This window comes from Talpa occidentalis, unplaced genomic scaffold (assembly GCF_014898055.3).
Source record: "Talpa occidentalis isolate TD23 unplaced genomic scaffold, MPIMG_talOcc4v2.1 talOcc4.9, whole genome shotgun sequence".
Lineage (NCBI taxonomy): Eukaryota > Metazoa > Chordata > Mammalia > Eulipotyphla > Talpidae > Talpa > Talpa occidentalis.
The window spans coordinates 111,343,712-111,371,424 of record NW_023605305.1 but is presented as its reverse complement, the minus strand read 5'-3'; the positions used below and the strand labels follow the sequence as shown (position 1 = coordinate 111,371,424).

The 27,713-nt window shown below is 51.4% G+C and overlaps 1 protein-coding gene across 2 annotated transcripts; it reads right to left on the bottom strand.

Moving 5' to 3' along the window:
* ATP1A1 (ATPase Na+/K+ transporting subunit alpha 1) lies at window positions 1-27,280 on the bottom strand. Of its 2 annotated transcripts, none has more exons than XM_037501068.2 (23): window positions 27,214-27,280; window positions 17,316-17,420; window positions 16,540-16,599; window positions 14,402-14,605; window positions 13,730-13,843; window positions 13,180-13,314; window positions 12,979-13,096; window positions 12,274-12,542; window positions 11,664-11,862; window positions 11,292-11,401; window positions 9,283-9,417; window positions 8,568-8,760; window positions 7,115-7,290; window positions 6,094-6,230; window positions 5,111-5,261; window positions 4,486-4,654; window positions 4,224-4,378; window positions 3,889-4,012; window positions 2,782-2,927; window positions 2,565-2,695; window positions 2,247-2,348; window positions 644-735; window positions 1-355 (listed from the first exon to the last, which is right to left on the bottom strand). In XM_037501068.2, exons 1-23 carry the CDS (start codon window positions 27,223-27,225, stop codon window positions 327-329), a joined length of 3,066 nt encoding a protein of 1,021 aa, XP_037356965.1. In that variant the 5' UTR covers window positions 27,226-27,280; the 3' UTR covers window positions 1-326. The 2 variants fall into 2 exon arrangements, with proteins under 2 accessions (XP_037356965.1, XP_054547796.1); XM_054691821.1 differs by lacking the exon at window positions 27,214-27,280 and adding an exon at window positions 26,739-26,765.
* Window positions 27,281-27,713: the final 433 nt, after the last annotated feature.

Sequence of the window (27,713 nt, the reverse complement as noted above, 5' to 3'; positions counted from 1 at the left end):
AAGTGACGAGGGCACAAGACCAAGTCAGAGAGCCATCTTTATTGTAAAAATCCAGATATAAAATGTAGCCTGTCCTTTCTTCCTCTTCTTTTTTACAAAAACAAAAAGGCACGTAAAAACCATCCACTTCATTCCTAGAGACGATGTTTCAGGCAGCCCTTCCCCCCACCCCCCGTAGCCACATGCTTCATTCCAGGATGTCTCACTTCCCCACATGCTTGGCGCTTTCCTACCAGGGTAGAGTTCTGAGTTTCATGACTGACGTACACAAAGGGGGGCGGGGAACAGGTGCAGAGTGCGAGGGTCCTCCCGGCGTGCACGGAGGTCTAGTAGTAGGTTTCCTTCTCCACCCAGCCTGCGGGCAGCAAGGGACAAAGGCTTACTACGGGAGTCTGCACAGAGCAAGCTCTGTCAGATCTGAGGGTACAGAGCCATGGGGGGTGGGGAGGGAGGGATTCAGACCCCAATTCAGGGTACCTCGGCTGGGTTCATTTACATGTCTTTAGGATGTGCTAGCTGGAGAGAGGGTTCCTATTTAAGGCTGCTACTGTGTTGTGTTTGGGTTGCACGGCAGAACCAAAAATTCGATCAGTCCCAGCCCTAACTGAGGTCTGTATTCTAGGTGCCCAGGGCCTGTGCTTACCTCCAGGGCGCCGCCTAATGATGAGCTTTCTGACTTCATCATACACGAAGATGAGGAGAGAGTAGGGGAAGGCACAGAACCACCAGGTAGGCCTGGAAACAAAATTGGGTACCAATTGAGAACGTGTACACGCCTCACAGGAGGAAACCTCCCAGCACCCCGGGGATGGTGAAAGGACCCGGCTCTGCCCTGAGCCTAGAGGGGCAGGAGGAACCAGACTGCAGATTTGATAAAGGGATCCCCTAACCACCTGCAGTTTGGTTTTCCTGAGAGTTGGCTTATAGGGAAGTTTTCCTCAAGCGTCTACGCTAGTGTGGGCCAAAACCTGTCACTCCATCCCCAAAACTGGATTCAGGCAATGGAATTTGGGAGTCTGTGGTGTGCTTGGAGTCCCCAACCTGGTAGTGAAGAAAACAGATCGGAGGCCTCTGGGCACCCAGGGGCAGTGCCCCGGTCCCCAGCCAGGAGACAGTGCCTGGAGACAGGCTGTGCCTTGACTACCGGCTTCCCAGGGAAGGACTCCAGCAATCTCCTCTTCTTGCCCTGTGTTCCTCCTCTGACTGCTGAGAGATTTCCTCCTTTGACTCAGTCACTAGTGCAACTAAGCCACCTTCCAAACTGGGTAGAACCTGCCAGCCAGGAGTTCTCTAGTCACGGCAAAAGGTGTCCGAGGCCCTACCCTGGTGTCACTTTCTATTTCTGCCTTTTGAAGGCTCTGAGACTCCTCCTGGCTCCTTCTGCTGAGCCATGGCTTGTCCCTTTTGTCTGCCAGCTCTGGGCAGGGAGCTGGGGGTATGAAGCCAACATAGCCCTGCAGCCCTACCTTAAAGGTTAGAATCTAGTGGGCAGCAGACATGGTAAGTCTTGCCAAAGATGGGGTGTGACCACATAAGCCAGCAGGGCAAGATCACCCAGCTCTAAATACCAGGGAAATCAGGGTTGATGCTCAGGAGCGAAAGTGCTTTGGTTCAGCACATCTTACTCAAGTTGCAGGTATTTAACCTCAACCAGCTAGCAGGTCCCCAAATGCATGGCTTGAAAAAGCAGCTGGAGTCTGTGGTACCCCTGGCGTGTGCTAGTTCACAGCCACCAGCACTGGGAGCCTCCTGCAGCCGTGCTCAAGGCCAGTCTGGCCTAAGACAGGCGGCGCGTGCTTTGATCCCCTCCGCCCGCCAGCAACTGTGAAACGGGACAAGAAATCTGCCTGTTCCTCGAACCTTCTTCCTTGGACAGCAGAGGACGTGGAGGCCCAGAAGCTAGGGGTCATGTCACTATACACAGCAAGTAGGCAAACAAGATCTGAACCTGGGTCCCCACACTCCAGCACACCCCAGTTGACCCAGGAAAACAACTGGACTGGGTTATAAGGACCAGAGTGTGCCACGCAGCAGCCCCATGGCACCCAGCGTGCCCACCTGTCCCGAGCCATACCCTGAACTGTGGTCACTGAGGCCCTGGGTGCACTGGCCTGTCCTACATTGCAATCCAGAGGAATTCTTATACACATCACCCAGGATTTCTGGCAATAACAGGTACCAAGCATGTCACGAGGAGAGCCATGCTTTCGTACTTTCCGGCACTGGCAGAGAAAGGGAGGACTTACTTGAGGGGATACATCCTCAGGGCAACGCCCATACCAGGGCAGTAGGAGAGAAAAGCAGCCAGGGCCGTCTCCTCGAAGAGGCCGAAAATTAAGATCTTGTTCCTGAAATCAAGGAGGGAGGAAGCTTAAAGACCACAAACACAAGTTCATCCTCTGCCGCTATGGGTAAAATAGATCACGTTCTCTATATACTAACTAATCTTAGGAATTCAAGGTCAGGTGAGAAAAGCCTAAAAAAATTACACTCTGCTTCCTGGGAAGCAGAAACTGCCGTGTGATGCGGGCCAAGGGTTTCTGCAGAGTGTAGGAACGACTCACTTCATCCCCTGCTGGAAGACGGAGTTCCTCCTGGTCTTACAGATGACCAAGTCGGCCCACTGCACCACCACGATGCTGACAAAGAAGGCTGTGTGGCAGGTAAACTCCACGATCTTCCTCTGCTCGTAGGTCTGAAAGGCAAAGGCAGACAGATGAGCCTGGCTCTTCGTTGACAGGTGGCCGTGTGGAGCTCTGGACCGGTCAAGCCCTCACTCACCCACTGCTGCCCGTAGCTGTCCTCCACGTCGTTGATCCAGCGGTCATCCCAGTCGACACGGATGCCCAGCAGGCCTGTCGGCAGGAAGCCGTTCTCGGCCAGAATCACAAAGTAAGTGAAGAAGCCCCCCAGGGCCTGGATCATACCTAAGGGGTGGGAAATACAAGTTTAATGCTGGAACATGGCACAAGGGTCTCGGTGCAAACTCCTGATTCCTGCCGGGCCCAGAGGCTCCATGTCCTTCAAAACCCCAGAGGGCAGAGACCCAGGGTTGCTTTGACTCATTTTTTTTGGAGTTCAAAAAAGAGAACACCCGTGGGGCCTTGCTCTAAGACACTTGACCTGCTTCAACCAGGGCACAACTTAGGGGGCAGATACATCTCCCTACTTTACCCACTGCTCTGCTGCCAGTCACGGTGGAATGATGAGAGCGGCACTTTCTAACCCAGTCCCCCCACTTTCAGGACTTCTGCCCAGTAACCACCCAGTCCCACTACCCCAGTTCCTCGGAGCAGGACGTCAGCCCACGCTCCAGACTTAGGCTTCCTTCCTTTCAAAACCAGCACGACCTGACCCAGTCGGGAGGACCCAGCATTACTGTGCCGTCCGCGAAGTCTGAGGCTGTGTTCACACTCAACCCACTTCCCCTCACCCCGACGCCCAGTGTTGCAACAGATGGAGGAGGCAGGTGCCCCTGAAGGACAATAGCCGGGGGTTGCAGCCCGGGGCATCCTGACCGCTCACCACCTTGGAAGCCTGCTGGCTCGCCACACTCCACAGGTCGGCGGGGTCACCCCATGGGGACTGAACCCTCCAAGTCCAGTCTCCACCCAATGACTGAGCGACTGTGTGTCTTGGGGAGAGCTGCCTGTGAGCAGGGACGGCCCCAGTTCTGGGGCAGAGTGAGTGCAGACTAAGAACTATAGTTTCCACAAAAAAGTGGCAGCCAGCAAAAGATTTCTCTCAATTCTTGCACCAGAATCTAAGAACCTCTAGTCCTATGTCATGGCTCTTCCTAAAATAGATTTGAGTCTCAGGAATTGACCTCGACTTGAAGCAGCTACCACCACCGTCTAAATGTGCGTCTCCTGCGAGGCGCGTGCTCACCGATCTGCCCGTAGGCCATGCTGATCAGCCGCTCATTCACAAGCTTGTCTGTCTTGGGGTTCCTGGGCTGCCTCTTCATGATGTCGCTCTCGGCCTGCTCGTAAGCCAGGGAGATGGCAGGAACCTGGGAGGAGGTTGGGGGCGTCAGTTACCAAGAACCAGAGGGCTGATAGGCATTGTCTTAGAAAATCCTCACCCTGCCTTACAATCAGCTTATCCTACCGTCAGAGATCTCATTTAAAAAAAAAAATTGAAGCTCATTAACAATGACGCTTTACGCTGAGGCGTGTGGGCCTGCGGCAGCAGTGAACACAGACTCAGGTGGGGGGACTTACCATGTCTGTGCCCAAGTCAATGCAGAGGATGGTGACGGTGCCCAGGGGGAGTGGAATGTTCGCAATAATAAATATCAGGAAGGGGGTGATCTCTGGGATGTTGCTGGTGAGGGTGTAGGCAATGGATTTCTTCAAGTTATCAAAGATCAGACGACCTAGAAAGCAGGAGTTTACTGAGTGACTTGAAGACTGAAAACTGCAGGAATCGTCACCCAATGGCAGCAGCTGGAGCTTTTGGTGACAGTTTCAATGCAGCCCTCACCTTCCTCTACTCCAGTCACAATTGAGGCAAAGTTATCATCCAGGAGAATCATGTCAGCAGCTTGCTTAGACACGTCAGAGCCAGCAATCCCCATGGCAACCCCGATGTCCGCCTTCTTCAGAGCTGGGGAGTCATTCACACCGTCACCAGTGACAGCCACAATGGCACCCTACCAGGAAGAGGGGGACAGGCCAATGAGAATCATGTTACCTAGAGATGGAAATCAGGCACACCCCACCTCCTTCCCCATGGAGACCGTGCCGTCTCCAAAACTCAGACAAGAACCCACAGCTGCTGGCAACAGAACTGAGTGACGACGAGACCCTCTGGGTACCCAGGGCTACAGGGTGGCAGCTAGGCCAGTGGTGCACTGGAAAGCCCATTCCTTTCTGCAGTCCCCCAGGCCTTTAAGGTATGAGCCTAGACGCAGGTGCTGAGGCCCCAATCCTAGACGACCATGTACTGTGTCTGCTAAATCCTTATCAAGGGCCCTTTCTCTCCCTGGGCATCTAACTGGCACAGAGTCTGGGAAAAGCGAGTAGGGTTTCCATCATGGTCACATCCCCCCTGAGAACCACCACGCCTGAGGTCTGCAGTGCGGAGGAGGCGCCTGCTGTGTGCTGACCTGCCTCTGGCAGCCCTCCACAATGATGAGCTTCTGCTGAGGAGAGGTCCGGGCAAACACGATCTCCGTGTGGTACTTCAGGATGTCATCCAGCTGCTCCGCCGTCATGTCCTTCAGGTCACTTCCATGGACCACACAGGCCTTGGCATCTCTAGGGTGAGCCAGAGGATGCTGGACTATGCACTGCTTCACACACAGCCCACAGCCAGGGGATTCTCCCTTTGTGCTATTACTGGGTGATATAGGTCACCAAGCACTTTCCTATTGTCTCATCCCAAACTCACAAGCACCAGTGGGCCTACTTCTTTAGAAGACATACACTGGGGTAACATGGCCAGGATTTTAGAAGCAGCAGAGCTAATGAAAAACAAACTCTTCACCCCGAGACACCCTAAACCTAGTAAGATATTAAAAAAGCGAAATGGTCCCATTATATAATTTGCTTCATTGCCAAAATTCTCCTCCTTGGGCCTGAGCTACTAGGAAATTGTCCTCCCATTTTCCTTGGTAGCGTGGACCTAGAAATGGACAAGGCGCTAAGCAAGAGGGCTCAGTAGTTAACAGCACGAAGCCGCCAAGTCTCCTCCAGGCTCTTCCAAGAGGATATCCTCTTCTTAGCCCAAGGCAGGGTGGGGCGATCCTAAGTCTCACGCTTCTAGCAGCTCAGTGAAGCCCCAACTAAATGCCAGACATCGGCCATATTCCCAGAAAGGTTTTCAGTACCAATAAGACATACTGACCCACCCCAGGGTGGCGCTGGTTGCTCTAAGCGCCTGCTCTAGTAAGGGAGAAACCTATTAAGGGAGCCTCAGCTTCTCTGCTCTGCAAAGTGGGAGTAATACCCACCTTGCCAGGTTACTGTGCCAGTCTCAGGACAGTCAGCACCATTTAAATGCAAGCTGAGAAGCAAACTATTATCCAACCAGCCTAGATTTCTAGTCCCCACCAGTCGAGGGGACTGTGCTTAGGGTTTCCGGCCTCACCTGGGGTTCACCTGGCTCACTGGGATGTTGAGGCGGGCAGCGATGTCTTCGACAGTCTCATTGCCTTCCGAGATGATGCCCACACCTTTGGCAATGGCTTTGGCTGTGATGGGATGGTCTCCAGTGACCATGATGACCTGCAACATGGAGTGGGACAATGTAACCAATGCAGCCGCCAAGCGAATGACCTTACAAAGTCTTCCATGCTGAGTAGCCAAGAGTAAATATTAAGGATGATTCAGCTTGGAATATCAAAAAGGAAGGAACACAAATCTACAACCGGTAAACATTTACTAGCCAAAAGTATAAACATGTGTGCTGAGAAAGAAAACACCAAGCCCATACCCAGACCATATCTTGGTACACAACCTCAGGGGCTAGACAACACCCGTGTTTCTTTTTACAGTGTCACATAAAGAGTGACTCAAACCAGCAGGAACTAGAAATTGGATGCTGGTGGGACACACCCGGCTGGAGAGCACCCTCAGGCCGGCCCCTTCTGCAGGGAAGTAGCTCTGAGCAAGAAACCAGTTGTGCTGCTCCTTTATATGTCTAGGACGGATTCAGAAGGCTACACTAGAAGGCTGGGTGGGGTGGGTAATTTTTACTGAGCTTTTCAGAGCAGTTATGACTTATGGGAATGAAAAAGTAGAAACAAATCCAAGGGAGACCAGACTCAGCTTCAGCACAGCAGAGCACCAGACACTCGGTAAAAACTAATGGAGAACAGGCGGGGCAGTCACTGCATTCATTTAGAGTAAGGCAAGTGTTTCCAAATTGAAGTTCTTTTGCTCTTTTTTAAACTTGCTTCTATTTCTCAAAAAGTGTGTTTTTTAATCCCTAACTTGCTGTTTTTATCAACATTTTAATGCTATTTGGTCTTCTCTAGTGGTGAGCCAAAGCTTTAGAAATGCCCCAAGTGACAGAACCAGCTAACCACGTGAGCCCCAAGGGGCCACATGACTAGCAGGGGCCCCCAAGACACTGAGAGGTGATGCCAGGGAGGTGGACTGGACATTACCTTAATCCCGGCACTTCGACATTTGCCCACGGCATCGGGGACAGCAGCCCGAGGCGGGTCGATCATGGAGATGAGCCCCACGAAGCAGAGGTTATCAACGGGGAAATTGACATCGTCAGTGTCAAACTGGAATCCTTCGGGGAACTGTTCATCTGGCAGGAGAAGGTGGCAGAAGCCTGCAAGGAAGGGAGGAGGCCTGTGAGAACCCAGGAATGAGGTACAGAGACGACAGCTTATATTCATACAGTCTACCTGTCCCTGGCATCCAGTTTGGAGTATTAAAGTCTAGCTTTATAACAAACAAGGCTCTACTTAACATTTATGAATGACATAGTCATGGGGGGGCCGCGGGGGGACATATACACTTACTAAAGGCAGAATTCATTACCAAACCTCAAAGAAAGAGGAACTATTTAATGTGGAGGAGCCTGGAGGATGACATGGATCTATGCACCAGGATTTCGGGTTCCAGACCAGCCCACTTTGTTACTGAGATTCGGCAAATCATGTAATTATGGGTCTCGGCTTCTCTCTCTGGGAAATCAAGGCCACATCTCTGCTGGTTCACTGAACCAACATCTACTGTGTGGGCTATCGTGCCAGCTGCTTGGAGGAGAAATGCAGATCAGACACAGGTGCCCAAGGCTTCTCAGCTACAACTACTATCAGTGCAAGATCATGCTATCCAAGACGTTTTTGCCAATATTCTGCGGTTTACAAATGTACTTTAAAGTGGTATGCAATGCCAGGGGTTTCAGAGACGAGACTGCTTCTATTTTGGGGTGGCGGAGGAACAAAAAAATACTTAAATGACCTTTCAGTTAGTTAAGACATAAGACACCTCGTGTTAAGAGAGAGCAGGTAGGAACCAGAGGTGGGGCCTGGTGATCAGTTCTAACTTTTGCATGGCAAAGGGGGAGAAGCCATAACTACTACTTTTTATCTGCCAGCCTACAAATTATTGAATGCCACTCTCCCAGCTAGAGAGTAAAGTATCCTTCCAACCCTCAGGGGCTGACAGAGCAGAAAGGACGAGCAGCATCCGAGATCCAACGTTTCCTTTGGTCTGAGTTCCCAGGTAAATTCACAGCCATTCCGTGGGGGTCAGGAAACGGCTTTGGTCTAGATGCTCTAGGATTCAGTCCATCAAGTTTACTGATCATGGACATAGCAACAAAGGTTAGAGGATAATAAAGCTCTTTCCCCCCATTTTCTTTAAGCAAACAAAACTGACCAGCGTGAAGCCAAAGGTCTGAGTCTAAGTCAGAAGCAAACCAGCAGGAGGTTTGTTGCCCAAAGCCTGACAAATTGAACTTTTCTCCGACACCCACTGTTTCCCAAACAACAGGAGCAAGAGAGAGGAGGATGGCCCCAGAAAGGCGGCCGGGAGGTTAACAGGAGGCAGAGGGGAACTCGCAACTGGCTGCGGCCCTGCTCCCGGGGGACAGTGTACCTAGCACGCGCTCCCCGAGGCCGCCCAGCTCCAGGTAGGCGTTCTGGAAGGCGTCCTTCAGCTCGTCGTCCAGGGGCTGCTCCTTGCCGTGGAGCAGGATGGAGCTGCAGCGGTCCAGAATCCTTTCTGGGGCACCTTTCATCACCAGCAGGTGTCGGGGCTCGTTCGTGTTGGGGTTCTTATGAATGGACAACTGTAAAGGAAGGTTCACGGGTGAGGGCTGGGCGGCGGAATCCACGCAGATAAGGCTCCCTGACTAGCTGCCTCGTTACGGAAGAAACCAGGATCTAGGGCCCTCGAGGCGTCTCCTACCTGGGAACATTCTGAAGCTACAGAGGAAAGCAGGACGGTGTACTCGTAATTCCCTGACACGAGTTCACCTACCACGTTTTCCTGAAGAAAACTGGGGGGCAGTGGGGTCGGCTCACACGTGTGCTTCCCCCAACACCCACAGCCGCACCAAATCGCAAGTCAATGTTCAAGAGGGCCCGATATTTGAGAAGAGGCTTCTGTTACCCTCCTGAAATTCCAGTAAGTTGGGACTTCCTCTTTGTAGTCAAGGGTCATATATATGTAAAGTTAAAACTTTGGTAAACATTTTCAACTCATTTCTAGGCAGCATTTAAGTCTGTCCACTTCCCCAAGGGAGGACAGTTCTTCCGGCTTCTGTCCTGCCCCGTGCCCTGCCCGCCCCGCAGTGCCGAGACCTCCAGACCTGGTACTTGTTGGTGGAGTTGAAGGGGATCTCCACGAGCTTGGTGTATCGCTCCCTCATCTCCTTCACGGAGCCACAGCACACCTCGATACACTTCAGGAGCGCTGACTCGGAGGCATCGCCCGCCACAGCCCGCTGTGAGCAGAGACAGTGTGTTAATTACCCGCAAATGCTCTACTGAGCATGCTGAATGGGAAAGACAGCTCGGGAGGGATTCCCATCCCTCAGGAGAGGGGGCAGGTGCAGAAGTGGCCTTGTTGGGTGAGAGGAGACACAGGGCTCCCTGTGGCCCAGACCCAAGGCCCCTCTTTCACAGCCCTCCAGACACCAACCCCCCACCCGCCCCCTGCCCCACCCCAGAATCTGGCTCTGGTATAACAAGGACGTGTGTGAAGGTGCCACGACTCTAGGGGAGTTGCAAGAAAACCCTCCTTTCCAGCCTGCTTAACTTTTTTATCTTCCCCTGGCCTGTTGAAAAGTCCCTAAGTCAACATGATTCCCAACCACGTATTTCTGGTTAGAGTCTGAAAATATCGAGTGCGAAAGTAAACATCTAGAGTACTCTCTTCACTGCCCTGTAACTTAAAAGAAAATGCCTACGGTTCTCAGGACTGGAGGCAAACTGTGTCAAGGGCCAATGAGACTTTATAGCCTAAACCATCCTTCAGCTGTGCAAGAAGAGCTGGGCCTGCAGGATGAGAGAGCTGAAGGCCCCAACAGCAGCAGAACCAGCTAATGCTGCAGGTCAAGGCCACACTTGCAGGACGCAGACGTGTGTCCTGTGATGGTGATGAGCTGTGTCACCTCTAGTTGAACAGACCAAAACATTTTCAGTGGCAGCCCACTTTCATGTAAATATTTTAGAACTTTGACATGCAAAGCTGCACGTGCAGAGGAGCAAATTAACGCCCACAAATACAGTGGCCCTGTTTTGGGGGAAGTGGCAGGCTTTGCCAAGAAACGTGAAATAAGTGGATCACTTTTAATAAAGGCAAGTTATCAGAGCAGCACAGGGATGGCTACCCCTCCCTCACCCCCACCTCAGCAATAATGTTTCAAGATGGTCCCAGGCCCTGAAATACTGAGAACCACATCTCGGGCTACTTTCCGGGGGCTTTTAAATCAGAAAGGTTGGATACTTAGGAGCCCCTGTGCTCAAAGCCCAGAAAATTTCCACTTTGATGGAGGGAAAAAAATACGAAGCAGGCATCTCAAGTTTTATCCTAAGATAAACAACATCCTCCTTGAATCAACATCCACCCAGTGCCAAGAAAATCTCAAACAATCAAGGAACCCCATCTTCACAGCAGAAGCCACCCCAGTTCCACGGAAGTCACGTTCTCTCTGACAGCCCAGTCTCTACCCAGAACTGCCACAGGTGGTCTCGCCGAGAACAAGCTGCCCAGCAGCTCCCTCAGCTTGCCTTTCCCCAAGGGACGTGGGCAACTGACTCATGACCTCTTGAGACAGCATCTTCTGGGGCAGCACAGTAAAATCTCAGTCATTTCAAATTTCACGAGAATTCCATGAAGCTGAGCTTATTTTTGCATCATTAGTGAGCAAGCTAAGAACAAGTGAGATAAGAGAAAATAGCTGTTCTATTTTAAGAAAACACATGGCTTAAGGGATTTACTGGAATGGACTGCATCTGAATATAAAAATGTGACCAAGTCACAAAAGTGGCCGGAACGGTCCTCCAGGTTGCGGGATACCACAGACACACGGCAGTAAGACTGGATCTTACGCATCTGGTTTTGTCAATAAAAGCGCCCATATCAATATGCTTTGGGTCAATTTTTGCTGTCTATTCCCTTTAATCCAACTTCTAGGGACCCGGGTTACTGGAGCACAATCTATAGGCTCACAAGTTTCCCGCTGCAAAGGATCCCACACTATCCCAGCAGCCCCACGCACAGTGGCACTACAGGACGCAGGTCACAGCAGAGCCTCAGCCTCGCCCTTTGTGTGGTGTCTACGTGCTCACAAATGGAGCAGCAACCCCGACATACCTTAAGAATAGGCAGGTTTTCCTGGTTGGCCTGAAACACTGCCCTGTTACAGAGCCCCGCGATTCTGGACAGAGCAATCCAGGTGGCCGAAGTCTTGTCAAATGACACACCTGGCGGAGGCGAGGAAAAAAGTCCCATAAAAACGTGAAACGATGCCTATCGCTTCCCAGTGAGTAAGACTATTCAGGGTTTAGGCCTGTCCCACTGCCTTTGGGGGCAAGTTCAGTTTTCTATTGACAAGCAAAAAAATATCTAAAATCCAACATCTATTCTTTACCCAAAAAACACAAATGAACCTGCCATGAGCTTAAATAAAAGGCAGCAACGTGGACAGGTGAGACTGCCGTGCAGGCCAGGCCCTGCCTGCCTTACCGCTCTGGTTCTCTGTGGTGTCGGCTTCGTGGATTTGATTGTCAAACCACATGTGGGCCACTGTCATCCGGTTCTGAGTCAGAGTTCCAGTTTTATCGGAGCAGATGGTGGACGTGGAGCCCAAGGTCTCCACCGCTTCCAGGTTCTTCACTAAGCAGTTTTTCCTCGCCATGCGCTTGGCGGTGAGGGTCAGGCACACCTACAAAACGAGATTAGCTCAAACGCAGCCAGCCTGCGATTCCATGTAAGCTCTGCCTCTGCCCTTAACATCTATCTAAATATAAATGCTCTCCAACCATCCCCAGAAGTCTGAAGAAGCAGTAAATGGCCATCAGGATTTCCCACATTTTTCCCTCCTCCGCTCACCCCCAATTTTCTCTTTTCCATGACATTGTTCTGGATCACGGGATCATTTAAGAACAAAGTTAACGCTTTGGAGTCACTATCTTCCATAGAAGAGCACGCCTCTTTGTCCTCACCGTCTAACCCTGCCACGGGGCTCTGACATGTGCACTAAAACCCATGCTGGTGACCCCGGGGAGGGGGCGGATGTGCCCACACTCCTGCAAGCTGATGCCAGGAGGGCAAGCGGCGTCCCCCAGGCCCTCACCGTGACAGTGGCCAGCAGCCCTTCTGGCACGTTGGCTACAATGATACCGATGAGGAAGATGACAGCCTCCAGCCAGGTGTACTCCAGGATCAGAGAAAGGATGAAGAAAGACACACCCAGGAACACGGCCACTCCCGTGATGAGGTGGATGAAATGTTCAATTTCTGCAGCAATAGGCGTCTGGCCCCCTTCCAGCCCAGAAGCCAGTGTGGCGATTCTCCCCATCACGGTGCGGTCGCCGGTGTACACCACGATACCACGTGCAGTGCCTGAAAGAGAAGAGGGAATTGCGCCCAAGCTCATCAAGAAGCCACCGACTGCACAATTACCTGGCATGGTTGGAAAACAGACCAAATATGCTTCAAAGGGCCAGCGCTTTGAGGGTGGAAGCTACTTGTTCTGAATCAGACTCCGGCAAGGGCCTTCTAGCCGTTAGCGGACAGCTCTCCAAACTCTGCCCGGTGAGCACTGCCAAGTCAAGAGGCAGGCTGCAGAGGGAGGGCAGAGGAAAAGCAGCCGCAAGGTTTCCTGGGCATTCCTGCCAGCCAGCGAGCCCCTTCTGCTCTGCCTGAACGAAGCTGTCGGAAATGGTGCCAATAAAACACGACGAGAGACTGTCTATGGTCTTGTTGCTGTCGTTAATGCCCAAGGAAACTGCCAGGCTGGGCCCCCGCGAAGGAGAGCCTTACCATCAGAGTGGCTTACCTTCAACACAGTTGGTAGAAAAAAAGGCAATGTTCCTCGTCTCCAGGGGGTTTTCATGGGTGAAGTCTGGAGACCTGGTCTGGGGTTCTGATTCACCAGTGAGTGAGGAGTTATCCACCTGTAGTGAGAAGAGGTGGTGCTCCGTGAGCACACTGGCCCTGAGCTCGGCTCAGCCCATAGCAAAGGTCTGGCCATGCCTACCTTACAGCCGTTTGCAGAAATGATTCGGAGATCAGCGGGGATCCGATCTCCACCTTTCACTTCCACCAGGTCCCCGACAACAACATCCTCTGCGTTTATGCTCAGCTTTTCACCATTTCGAATCACCAGGGCTTGCTGTGGGAGGGGAACACATTGACACCATCACATCAGAGGTTAACACACCTCAAGCAGAGGAAAGTGTAGCGGGAAAATCCCAGCACAAAGTGATCTATAATCCTAATCCTCATTAATTGAACACATAACAAAGATGTTATCTTGTGTGTACAAGTTACAAAAGCTTGCTCAACGGCGAGCCAAGAGGGCAATCCCCCCGTGCCCGTGTCTGCCTTTTCAGGGTCTATTCAGGGAAGGATCGGCACTTTCTAGAATGATCGGCACTTTCTAGAATGTAAGAGAAGCCAATCTGGTTTTGGACGGGGGGAGAAGGTATCCATTTCTTCAGGGGGTCTCTGGATAATGTGGAAAATCCTAACACTAATTCGCATTCTTGGAGCTGCCGAGTCACACAACAGGGAAGGACAAAAGGTACCTGAGGAACCATGTTTTTGAAGGATTCCATGATCTTGGAACTTTTAGCTTCTTGATAGTAAGAGAAACAGCCGGTTATGATGACGACAGCTGAGAGCACCACACCGAGGTACAGCTGGAAGGGAACACGCAAGTCAGGACACCCAATTCATTTGTGACTGGCTAGAAAGCAGGCTTGTCACAAGATCAGGGCTTCAGATATCAAGAATCCGTGTCTCTGCGTTCACTTTCCAGACACCATGTCCAGGAGGGCCAGAAATGGAGTCACACGGACAGCTGGCCCCTCACTGGACGGACATCTGGGAATGTTCCAAATGACTTGGTTTCCCTTGCTTTGTTAAAACAAAGATGTTTTCGAAACAACTTGTGACTTTGGAAGAGAGGCTGCCAAACACATCTGGACATGTGCCAACAGTGAAGGCTGAGCTCTGCCATCTAACGAGTGGGCTCAGCCAGGAGCCAAGCTCTGCTCAGCCACAGCCACCTGCAAGGTGGGAGATGCAGAGAGACACTCAAAGAGAGAAGGAGGGAAAAAAGAAAGGATGGTCTGGGAGGCAACCGTGGCAGCCCGTCTCTCCTCCAGTGTTTAAAGCCACCAAGTTAAGCTGTGGCCATGGAAAGGCGACAGAGGGGGGCTACCTTCCGCACACTAGTAAACCAAATTAGGGCTCACATTATCATTCTGAGGATCCTCTTCTGTGGCAGCTTGGATGCTATAAGCCAAGAAACAAAGAATCGCTCCAATCCACAGCAGCATGGAGAAGCCCCCAAACAGCTGCCGGCAAAACTTGATCCACTCGGGGGTGGTGGGAGGAGGAGTAAGGGCGTTGGGACCGTCTCGGGCCAGGATCTCAGCAGCTCGAGCAGTTGATAAGCCCTGGAAGAGGAGGGATGCAAGTAAGATGAGCTGCCCAGGGCTTCCAGCTCTTCCACCTGCCTGACAGCTAGAAAGCGGTAATAAACCATCCAGGGAGCAACAAACAAAAAGACCCAAGTCAGGGTAAAACCCGGCAAGTTCTGGGGGTGATCATACACAGGCAAACAACAGCCCAAGTTTCTTGGGGAAGCCACTACTCCCAGATTGAATTTCTTGAAAAATTGATCCAAGGACAAATTTTAATCCATTCTGGTCTCCTTTAAGTTTAAAATAAGCGGTTCATGGGCCTCCCCTGGTGGCGCAGCGGCTGAGCGCTGGGTTGCGAGGCTGCCCGCAGCCTCTGCAGTGCCAGTTTGAACCCCGGCCACTGGCGAGGGTCCCACCAAAAAAAAAAAATAAAAAAGGGGTTCATGTCAAATTGCATTTTTAACCAAAACACTTATTTTAACTAACTGATTTGGTTCTGCAAATTAAGAACTTTGAGTTTCCTATGATCCAGTGTCAGGGGGCGGGGAAAACTCTTTATGGAGTATGTATGTTTGTACATCAAAGGAGGAAAAAACTCTGTAGGAATGAACCAGTTATTGGGTCAACAGCCAAGTTTTAAGCATAGAACTTTTATTTTTTGGATGGCAAATGTCTGGGGGGAAGGACTCACATGTGCATATTTTAGCAACCCTCCAGTAAACCTGTCAACCGAGAAGTGTTGGGTGGAAAAGTCTACTGTATGCTGTTTTGAGCAGGCCTTAAAAAGATTTGCTGACAGCAGACAGTACCAATAAGGCTTCCATTTATGGGGCAAAATGTGGTGACTTTTCAAGCTATCAAAACACCAAAAAAAAAAAAAAAAAAAAAAAAAGGAGAAACACGTTTGCCCAAAGTGTCTGTTAATACTTTCTTTTTGTTCATGGGATTTTTAATTTTGGAGTCAGAGTGTGTGGGAGGGGGGGAAAGAAAAACTGAGTAAGGGGAGAAGGGCCAGGACCACCTGGAGGTCACATGCTCCCTGGGCAGGACAAAACTCCCCTCCAACAGCTGCTGAGCATGAGCTACGTGCTAGACACTGGACTCAGTGCTTCGCTTGACTTCACAACAAGCCTTCTAGGTACGGTTAACCCCATTTCACAAGGAAACGGGTCCATAGCGCTACCCATGGTGACAGCGAACACACTTCAAAGGAATCTGATAAAAACGTGAGATAACGTGACCGAGGTTCGACTGCCCACAGCGACAGCACACACAGGTGTCGGCGTGGTCAAGGTCAAGGTTTCCTCTGGGAGACAAGGCCCCTCTTGGGCTTTTTACAGCTTCTTCATTATTTATAAAAACGACTACAGTTATTCTTGCAGGCTTTCTAGAGGTGTCTAGCAACAACAAACTTCATGCCCCCGGATTCTTTGCATTTCTATTGTTTGGGATAAATTTAATATCAAATTCCCTAGATAATAAGGATGTGCAACACAGGCTTTATGGAAAGGTTTCTTCATATTGTGTAACAAACAAATTTCAGATAAATGAGAGCAATGAGCTAACTCTTGAGTTGTTTGTGCTAACATGTGAACTGCTGGAGATTCAGCTGGCTGAAATATTCAACTTAATTGAACAAATGTAGACCAAAAAAAGGGAAGATCAGAGAATCAAAAGGCCAGAGACCGAGCATGGCTTTGGAGCTATTCAGTTTCAAGTCCTGGGCACCCACCACCTGGCTCTCACCTGCCATGAAATGGGGAAAATAGTATCTCCTTGCAAAAAGTTTCAGGGGAAACTTAATATTTAAAAATCACATAAGAGGCCCAGCACTGTGTCTGTCTTCGTGAAGATATAGAGAAAGTGACTGTCCTGTTCTCCTCCTAGAGTCCCCAAGGATGAGTCTAACACGGGGGGATGACGCAGGGAAAAATAAGGTAGTGTATGAGGGTCAAGTGAGAACATACACGGGCCAAGTCTGTTCCGTATTTGCGATGAAGTTCATCAAGGCTGAGTTTATGGTCATCCTGTGGGAAAGAGAAACAGAGAATTAAACCCTGGATCAGGGGCCTCCCTGGTGGTGCAAGGGGTTAAGACACAACCTCTGAGGCAATCTGCAGCCCCTGCTGTACAAGTTCGATCCCCAGCCAGTGAGCAACCCACATGGCGCAGCAGACCTCTCCTGCCTCGCCTGCTGTTCCCCTCAGCAGTGTACTTCAGTCTGCCTGTTCTGTTCCCCACTCTGTCTCCAGTGAATCTTCTCACCCCCAACACCTCTGGCCTGTACCCCAATTCTTGTATGCATAAATATTTAAAAAAAAATAAATCCTGGATCATAAAGCAGTTTCCCTCCAGCGCAGAAGTGGGCGTACTTCTGACAGACACGCGGCTCTCAGCTGAGGGGGAATCAGGTGTCCCTTCCACACACACACAGCAGAAGACCCCACCTCGGGGAGATCCAGTTAAACCCCATGACCGGGAACTTCTAGGTCCCTCTGGGAAGCCTCCAAGGTCTGGAGGGGCTGGAGTTCCCCAAGATGTAGACACAGAAGGAAGCAAAGGCCCCTGGTTTCCCCCGCGAGTTGCTCCTGTGGACCTGGGGTGCTGCCAACCCTTCCAGCTTTTAAAATGAAAATTTCCATCGAAATGGACTGCAGGAGAAGGGTGGAAGGCGGCACCTACACTCAAAGATAGAAGCCACGCACACGTGCACAACTATTTTTGAAGAAGAGAAAGCGCTCACCATCGACACTTCCTTCTTCAGTTCATCCATGTCTCTCTCCTTCTTCATCTTCTTCTTGTTGCCGTGCTCGGAGACGGCCGCAGGCTCATATTTATCACGTCCAACCTGCAGGGGAGTGTGAGGTGGTGAGTGAGCAGCATGCCCCAAACTGCAGCTTCTGGAGCTGTTTCCAGGATGGCCCCACGCTGACAGGTCCCCGAGGAGCGTCTGTTTCCTTGACGTGTGTGCGCTGAGCGCTCACGGGGCCATCTAGTATCAAGACCGCTGTCTTCGCACCAGCCTGCCGCTGGCATGTGAGAGCAGGGAAGCCAGCGGGTAAGCCAGACTCCGCCTGCGGAAGGCCCTGCCAGTCACTTCCACTTGGGGTGAACTGGAAGAGGGCTGTGTGGTCCAAGTCTCTACACGGTGGCCTTGCATCTTCCCCACTGAAAGGCCAAAACTATTTTTACCTTCGTCGAGTACAGCACAGTACGGGTACATTCATATCTTCAATCAGATGGTTTTGAGTTAAAATCCCGGGCTCCCCTACCTGCTAGCTATGCAACCTGGACGAGTCACTATCAGTTTCAACTTTCTCTGCTTAGCACGGAGATAAGAATGCCTACTTTCATGTTTTTGAGAGGATCCAATGATAATACTCTAACCTTACTTTATTATTGTTCAAGTCTTTAACTGTGCAAAGAAGTCACTCCAGATCAAGGGTAAATAGTGTCAAGGCTCACAGAACACTGACCTCCTCATCTTATTAAAATAAGTCAGTCCCAGAGTCCTTGGAGCCTTTAAATGAAAGACAAATAAAGGCGTCCCCACCCCAATAATCTGCAGCCTGAAAATAACCCCCCAAAGAAAAGTCAATGGAAATGTTTTGACATAAGCAGGATGCAGGAAAACCATGTGCATTATCACACAATTCACAGGATCCACCTACGCCTCTTGAAAACTGGAACAATTTTTAGAGAAAATGTTGATTCTATAGTTTAAATTTAGATTGTTCCACTCTCCCACTCTCTGTTTAGAATATTTGAGCTTATCTACAAAGCCTGAACTTGGTGCTTCAGAGCTTTGTGGAGCAGAAGTCCACCATTCCCGACCCTACACCCGGCCCCCACCATGCCTCCCACAACAACTACAAACTAAGGGCAAAGGATATCAGCAATTTTTTAAAAGTGGATGCTGTGGAGTGTGATCACTATCATTGTAACGTTTTCCCATACCCATTTCTAACTTTCCGCAGTCCACAACCAGCAACTAGAACAATAACTAGGAACGTGTCCAGAATCAAGTTTTATTGTACTGAAATAAAAATAGTGAAAATCAGAGGAAAGGTGTGTTGCAATCATGGCGGATACAGTGGCAAATAAACACAGCATTCACCTGATTTTGAAAAATATCCTCAAGACTAAAGAGAAATCCCTCCCTAAATTAGCTGGTGCTAACCACATGAAGACATTTGTCCGAGTCACACTGTTCAACTTCTGTGGTCAAGTCTGCAGTGTTCTTGACTCCCAACAGAGTGCTGGAGAAGTTATTAGTTTCCATCTTATCTGTTAAGAATGAAGCAGGACTAGAGATATCAGCATTCTTGACATTCTCTTCACTACAGAGTGACCACGCTTATAAGTGCCTGTATGCATACAGCTCTCGAAGCCAGTTAAAAGGGAAAATAATCTCACGTACTGAAAACAGACAAATCAGAAGATGGGGGCGTCTGTCAGAGAACAATTGCACAGTCTGACGTGGTGTGTCCTTTATTTATTTCATGGGACAACACAAGGGTGACAAGTCATTTAAGACACGGACGAGAAATCTTGAAAAGACTTACGTGGCCAGTCTGTATTGATTTTTAAAATACAGTTCATAAATTCTTTTTAAGCAAGTGGAGTATCATTAAAATATATTTAATTTAAATATATGAAAATCAGAGCTGAATCCCTCTGCCTTGCCATCTGTATGCTTTATTCTCAGACGTTCAATATTTTCCACTCCAAAAGAGATGGGGGAAGAATTAGTGGAGCAGCCAGGCCTTGGGCACATTCCCAAGTTTTATCCCCATTTACAAAGTAAGTATCTTGCCTGCAGCTTCGCAGTTATCAATGGTTAAGTTAGGGAATCTGGACTCCCCAACCACCCTTCCCTTTCATCGTCAATTCATGCTATAATAGGCCTAATTTTAAATGAGAACATTTGTGAAAGGGACGTGGGAAGTATGAACATGTGAGGTTTCTTTTCCTTCAAGATTTCAATTCTTTCCCTGGAGAATGTTTGTCCAGAGAATTGAGCAACTTAATACAATTCAATCTTTCCCCACAAGCAAAATAATGATTTTCTATAATAATATTAACTAATAACTGCTGGCTTGTTCATTATTATAGATCATAATATACATTTTATATAGGATTATTATGTATAATGTTAGTATATGTAAAAGTAGCTTATCTTGTTAGATTACTTAGGTGTCTTTGAGTCTCAATTACTACTTTCAAAACAGAAAAAAAGCTTGTGTGTATGTGTGTGTACTTGGTGGGGGAATGGTGCAGGGCAGTACAGAGGAACAGGTGGGATGGGTCAATACTAAAAATAGGTACTTCCTCTTTTAAAAGCATTTGGATAAGGTAAAGGTTAAGATAAAAGGGAAGGATAAAAAGGTTTCTCTTGGACCTTCCTGGTGGCGCAAGGGGTTAAGTCTCAGCACTATGAAGCATGAGTTCGATCCCTGGCCAGGGAGCTGACCCACAGGATGCAGTAGACCTCTCCTGTCTTCCCACTGCGCCCCTCAGCAGTATATTTCAGGAGATCCACCTGTTCTGCTCCCCACTCTGTCTCTGGTGAATCGTCGAACCTCCCTGCACCTGTGGCCTGCACCCCAGCTCTTGTGTGCATAAATAAAAGGTTCCTCCAACGACAGGACCCTCCACTGCTCTGGGCAATGCAATCCTTTCTCAATTAGAAAATTCCGAGCACGTCTCCCACCCCTACAGGCAGGGGCACCAATCCCATGGCCGTGCTCTGTGCCAGGCCGCCCTCTGAAGTCTGGGGAAAGGTACGGGGGAAGTTCAAGGTTACCATTGTACTGTCTCCAAAAGGCCACTTTTGAAAATGAAATAGGCAAGGTTCTGAGTTTTTTTCCACTCTAATTTAGGAAGCGAGAGGTCATGGTCCGGGCAGGGGCTCGCCCAGTGAGACACAGCTTAAAGTGTGTCATTACTTCATGCTGTGCTTCCAGGGACTCTGCCTGCTCTAAGATTTACTATGGGTTTGGCGACCACTGGATCCCAGGAGAGGAAAAAGGTGCCAGGAGATGGGAAGAGAAGCTCTCAACAGTCAGAACTGAGGTCCAGCATGGAACCAGGCTCACTCATCTAAAGACATCCCTGAATCCCTGCAGGAGACGGAGGCATCCCCGACACCTGCTAGGTCTCCAAGTAACAACCCCAGCAGGCGGCGTGAGGGGCAGCTAGGATGAGTAAGGAAGATCATGCCCAAATTTTCAAAAGGGCAGCCACGCGTAGGAGAGAACCACTCCGACTGCCAGAGGTAATCGCTTGAGGTCAGCATGAGCTGAAGCTGCCAAACTGGCCTTCACACCTACCCCACCCACAAGCCTTCTCTGTGGCAGGCCTGGAGGCTGTGTACACTAAGGATGTCCCCCCCACCCCCTCACGTGGCCAGCAGGGCACCCAGTGCCCAGGGTTCTGTAGGACAGATAGGTGATTTAGCAGCTGAGATGTCCACGCCCCCTAGACAGAACTGCGGCTGGTACTCTAAGTCAGCCTGATCACGCTAGCCCTGCCTGGTGCAGCTACTGCGACCCTGACCAGCCGGCCCAGCCCCTCCTTCCGAGCATGGGAATGATGCTTGGCATGACTATGAAGGAATCCAGAGAAGGCATCTGAGCATCTGATGAACCAAGGCACAAGCACCAAATGCAAAATCCAAACACCTCGTAATGGTCTGTTTCCAAAACCCACCAACAAAAGCTGTGGGCCTGCAACAGGAGCCAGGATAGGGGTAAAAAAAAAGGAGTGCCCCCCCCCCCACCAAAGTAGCCCATTTCACAGCTGATCAAGAGGGCTGCAGAAACCCGGTGTGGCAAACCCCTCCTCAGGAGGGAGGTCAGGTTGATGGTGTCTGGTCCTGCTGGCTTCCTGGGGGCACTGTCTCACCTGGGCTATGCCTTTCCTTTATGTAAAAGGGGCTGGGGAGTTTTCCTATCTCCCTGGGATCACTTATTATTAAATCGTTATCAAATACAATCATGTACATAAAGATCCTCTGCAAATCACTGTAAGTGTTATTATTATAAGTTGGTTTTAAGTAACATAAATTACTTCCATTCCTCTTTTACTATGGAAACTTTTTTTGCCTCAAAATATCTGTATTTTTAATTTCTTCTTGTTAACTAAAACTTCAAGAAAATATAAGTGCTCAAATTCAGTTCGTGCTGGTATACAAGAAATTTAGCTACAGCTGATCTGAGGATGAACAAGCAGCTACAGCTGGGCATTTGGGACAGTGTAGGAACAGCCTCTCTCTGCACAGGGAACCCCAGGACCACCACCCCCTCACACTCCTTTACCCATTCCTGGACACAGGCTGGGCGCTGGAGAGGGGCACCTGGGAGGCCCAAGCAGCAGGTCTCTGCATCACCTGTAGACCTGGCCGCAGCCCATCTGCCAGCAGGGGCAAAGCAAACAGCTCCCGCTCCAGCCAGCAGGTTCCTCAGCCCCAAATGAATGAGGCTTAACTGTCCCCCCCAATCTGCCCACATGGAAATTCTGAATGAGGCTGCCAACTGTAAACAGCCCTGGACATCCCCTCACCCTGTCCAAATTCTTAAATGTCTAAAGAGTCAATACACTTGAGATTTACTACCTCTTACTGGTTCCTATTTATTAAAAGATAAACCTGCTTTTCAACAGGACGCTCTACCTCTACAACAGGCACCTGGATCAGGAGACGAAGCCATGGCTTCCATTTCCAGCTCCCAGCCTCGTCACCCCTTTTCCATTGTCAGTCCCCCCTCTTTGGGCCCCTCAGAAGTTGTCGATTGAGAGACCAGTGGATTAATAACTTGCACAAACATGAAGAGGCCCCGAATCAATTCCTGGTTCATTCTCATCAGTGAAGCTGGGGTAGGAGCAAAATGGCCGCCAGGCTGAAGAAGCAGAGAAGCCACAAGCCCAGAAATATTCTGTGAGTTGAAACAATGAAAACAATGTGGTCCCTACAACGCCTTGTGGAAAATAAAAGAAAAACAAGAAGATAGCACCCCCACAGGGTATGGGGGCCCTGCCTTCAACCTGATCACAGACTGGAAAGATTAAGTCAAAACCAGGACCCAGTGATCACCCTGATTATCAGGCCTCAAAACAAGCTCCAAAGACAGAGAACACAAGGCAGAGAGACCAACTTTCAGTCCCCAATGGAAAATAATTGTCACTACATAGGGTTTGAATAAAACCAGATCACAGAGATAACTGGTGTTCAGAGAGAATTCACTGTAAAGTCACAAAGGCACTAAGGAATGAGGTCCGTAGGCCAAGTCCCCTTGGCTCAGGGTCCAAATGAAACCAGAGAGAAAAATTGCTGGGTGTGTGTATGTGTGTCCTTCTCTGTGTGGGTCTGTGTGTGTGTGTGCGTGGAAGGGGGGCTTCCAGTCTCCCTGAGAGCATCTGCTCTCCCCAATGTCAGTCAAATAAATGTGAAGAACGTCTTGTGGATTCCTGACAACAGATTTCAGCACGACTAATGAGGTGAGTCATATGCAAAGAACAGTCGCTCCCTGACTGCAGCCAAAGAACACACTTCCTCTCTTACACTCGATTCACAGCGACGTGAGAAAGTTCAAACCTGACCTGGTTGTGCCTCCATTTCCAAAAATATGGAGAGGGAGGAAAGTTCAAAAAATTAATCAGTGGGTTTTAAAATTCTCCCGACTGCACATTATCACCGACGGGACATACGTTCTCGGTGTGACACAGAACTGGGCAGCGCTGGCAGGGCCGGGGACATTCTGCCGGGGCTTTGCCGTCCAAACCCAGCCACTCTGATTCCTGCGAGCCCATCTGAGCAGACGCTCGAGCTGCTTCTGCCGGCCCAGTGGCTGGCGGAGTGCCCCGGGCAGCAGCGAGCAGGCACCCGGCACATGGTTACACAGGCTCCAAAGTAACGTTTTCTTCTGAAAGATGTTTACAGAGGCTTAAAAAATGGAAAAAGCCTTTACTTGAAAAGTGAAAGTAGAGCAAAAGTAAGATGTTCTTAAGAGGGCAGCAAAGTTAGCTGACACTTCCACTTGATTTTCTCATGCAGAGTAATTAATAATATTTCCCATTAGTTACCATTCCTCAGTGTTTTCCATAGGAAGAGAAACTGTGCTTGGTTTTGAAAGGGCTTAAGACGAACTGGCAAACAGCTCACCCACAAAGTATACGAAGCTCTGATCTCTCCCGGCCAAACACAATGCAAGCCGGACACCCACTGCAGCAGCAGCCACTCACTGACTCACAGTCCTCAGAGCCTAGTGCCCCAGGCCAGAAGAGAAAGTGAAGCAGGGGCTTCTTAAAAAATCTTTGTTTTTACACGAAGAAATGAATGCTGCTTACTTTTGCATGCAAAGGCCTTCTAAAGTTAAAGCCTCTTTGTCACTCTTAAGTTTGGATATATTTGGAACCCAGCCTGATTTGAACAGAAAGTTGTCTTTTCATTTGTGGCCAAAATTACGAGAAAAAAGATGGTGGAAGAAGGTGGCTGGGCTGGAACACAGATGAAGGCCGAGTCCACTGTGCTCTGCAACGCTGAACTGACATTTTATCTCTAAACGCAATTTAGGAGGAACCCTCCAGAGGCCCCTCTATCTTAAGGGATGGCCCCCCGCTAGGACAAATAATTTACTGGATTGAAAAAACGTGGGGCAGTCAGCCTCCGCCCATTCCCTTCTCTGATGCAGAACCCCCCCTTTCCTGCCCTCCTACCCCAAGGTGAGTCAGAGAGTGTTACAAACTTATGGCAGAGAACACTGCAAATAAAACAGTTACCCAAAGAGGATACACCCTCAGAAGAGGGTACACAAAGAACACAGGGCTGGGGAACTGTCACACTCGCACACTTAACAGGCACAGGGCGTGATGCAACCCGCTGGCTTCTCTGTCCCCGGGGCCAGTCACCAGTTCCTCTGGTAACTGCTTGTCTTGCTCTGGGCCCAGCCCGGGCAACTTTCCACGGGGAGGGCTCTGCCTGACCAACTTTTCGGTCTAAAGTACCAGCTTTATAGCAGCCAGGGGAGATTTAGTCACACTTTCAAGTGGAGCTCCAAAAGGACAGCTGATAATGCCACCGAATAACCAGGATTTCTGCTGACATGCAGCTCCCTGAGCAACCTTCACCTGAACACCCCCTCCCTTTGCTCTTGAAGTCACTACCTACAGGTTATGATTTATTTTCGAGGCAGCAGAGTTAATATTCAAACAACAGAGAGCTGCGGTGAGACAGCTTCTCCTCTATCTTTTGGAAGAGGAGCGAGTTTCTTGTGCACCTCTGGAGCGGTGGGTGGTAGGCTGAGCTGCGGATGGAAGCCAAGTCACTGGCAAAAAACACCCATTATGGAAAAAAAAAGGACTCAAATCCTATTTCATCCAGGCATGATTCAGCAGGAGTTGTTCTTTCATTTTCTCACCAAAAGCCAAAGAACTGGGTTTTTAAGGAAATAAATAAAAATCACCTGCAAAATCACCAAGGCACAGGCCGCCTTCAGTAACGGGAAGAGGACGGGAAGAAATTAACAATGACCTTAAAAATTAGCTGCCAGCACAGGCTTCCTGGTTAACCAATTATCAGCAGGGTTTTAGTCACCACGCCACACCCACATTTTAATCCCCATGTGGAAAAATCCCAACATTTCAGTGTAAAATATCCTTCTGAACATTTGGGATCGCACAGGGAGTCTCTGGGGACAAAAAGGGTAACTCCATCCCAGGAGAATCTCCAATAACTTGCACACTCGCACACACACACTTACACACTGCCTAGTTTAACGTCCAATGTGTCAGAGTGGCCAAAATACTAAGTACAGCCAGCAAATAAGCAGCCGGTGACCCCATGCTAAGCAGGGTTAGTTGAATTTGGTTCCCTTGGCCGCAGGGTTAGTTGAATTTGGTTCCCTTGGCCGCTAGACACTTTATTAGGGTCCACCTTGGTGCAATCCGCACTAAGTCCTGAGTGTTGCTACCTTTTCCTCCACTGTGTGTGTGTGAGTGGTTAGGAAAGACACACTCATAACCAACTTAAACATACCTGGGTCCATTAACTCAGTAGCCCAGAAAACCCAGTTTTATCAGAAGAATAACTAAATTTGGACCTCTGCACAGAGGGCGACCATAGGGAGAGTCAGGGAGCTCAGCGGAGACCCGCAGGCTCTTCAGGAAATCAGGGACGTCCGGCGTGTCACTAGCCAACCATTTGACCTTGACAAGTCACTTCACCTTCGCAGGCCTCAGGTTGCTATCTGTGATCTCTAGTCTCCCTTCTCCAACCTTCCCCGCCCTGCCCCCCCAAATCAGAAATGTTCGGCTCAGGAAACAAACTTTTTTTTGAGGGGGGAATAAAGAAAGAGCTTTAAAGAACTTGTTTACAGGAGGGACCCAGGGTTTTGCCGGCGTGGGGCAGGCGCAGCCACCACCCCAGTGTCCATGGCGAGGCATAAGGAGGCTGGCACTGGGATGCCCGCCCTCTCTCGCCCTGACCTGGGTCAGCCTCCACATTTTGTGCTTTCAAAAGATACAAGGTGTGCAGAGCGCACGGCGGCTATGTTTTTCCATACTCCCCACCAGTTCAAGCCTTCCCAATATCCCCTCCAGATTCCATTTAGAATCCCCAAAGAATGCACACCCCTCCCCCATCACGCACTCCACACTGGGGAACCCTAAAACCTTCACAGACCTACTAAGTGCCAGCCCTGGAGAGAATGGGGCAGAGAGATGCTCACGACCCCGTCGCTTCTCTCCCCCTCGAGCTGATACTCCGGAGACCTGTTTTCTATTAACCTTTTTCCCAACTAGACTTGAGCCGCGTTGGGGTGCGGGCCCCGGTTTCTTCGGCTCTGGCTACGGGTCACCACAGCTCCGGGTTACAGAAACAGAGGTTGTCCAGGCATCCCCGCAGGGCTCCCCGGCTGGGCCTCCCGCGCGGGAGACCCCCTGGTTCCCTCGGTGGCGGTTCTGGGGGGGTCGGGGAGGGGCCCCTACATTGCGCACCGCCGGCAGCCTCCAGCCCTTTCCGGGCTGATGGCACCCCGCGGCTCGCCAAGCCCCCTTGCAGGCGCGCCCTCCAACAGCACCGCCACCCCTGCGGCCGCCAGGACGAGCTCCCCAGCGGCCGGGCGCGCTCGTGTTTACGGAAAACGTCCCGCTGGAGCGCTCAGAAGTGCACCTTAAAGGCCATCTTAGGGCGGCGAGGACACACCCTTTCTGGCACCAGCCCGCCCGACCGGCTCCGCGGCAAGGGGAAGCCAGTGTTTTCCTTTGGGGGAGGGCGGCCGCGGCGGGCGCGGGCCGGGCCCCAGCGCCACCCGCCCGGGGCGCGTCGGACCCCGGAGCCCCGCGCGCAGCCGGGAGCCAGGCCGGGGCGCGCGGGGCGGGGCGGAGGGCGGGAGCCGGCGCGGGGATGCTCGTCCCGGCCGCCCGGGGCCCGCCCTCCGCGCCCGCGCCGCGGCTCCCGAGCGCCGCCTCCAGGAGCGGGGCCTCTCCGGGCGCCGGGGCTCCCCGCGCGCGCGCCCGCCCCCTCCGCGCCCGGGGCGCCTCCGCGCGCCGCTTCCTCCCGCGCGGCCGGCCGCCCCGACTTCCTCCCGCCCCCGCGCGCCCCCCGCGCGCCCCCGCGCGCCCCGCGCGCCCCGCGCAGCACTCACCCCCTTCCCCATGGTGCCGGCCGTCTGCGCGGCGCCGGGCCCGGCCGCCGGAGGTCGCGGAGCAGGAGCGGGAGCGCAGCGGGGCGCCCCGCCGGGCGAGCGCGGCCGGGGCCGAGGGGGGCGCGAGGGAGCGAGGGGCGCCCGCGCCGGGCCGGTGCCGCCGAGAGCCGCCGCCGCGCCGCTGCCGCCGCTGCTGCCACGTGTCCGCCCGCCCGCCCGCGCGCCCAGCTCGCCGCTCTCGCCGCGCCGCCTCCTCACTTCCTAAATATGCAACCTGCGCCGGCCCCGCCCCCGCCGCGACGTCACCGTTACCGGAGCAACCTGACACCGGCCCGCGCCGGCTCCGCCCCCGCCAGGCCCCGCCCTCGCGGTCGGGCGAGCCGGCGGCCGCCAGGCCCGGCCCGGCGGGAGGCGCCCGGCGCCGCGCGCGCGCCCCGGTCCCCGGAGGCGCCCGGCCCGGCCCGCCCTGGGGCGCCCAAGGCCCGCGGCGTGTGCGGGTC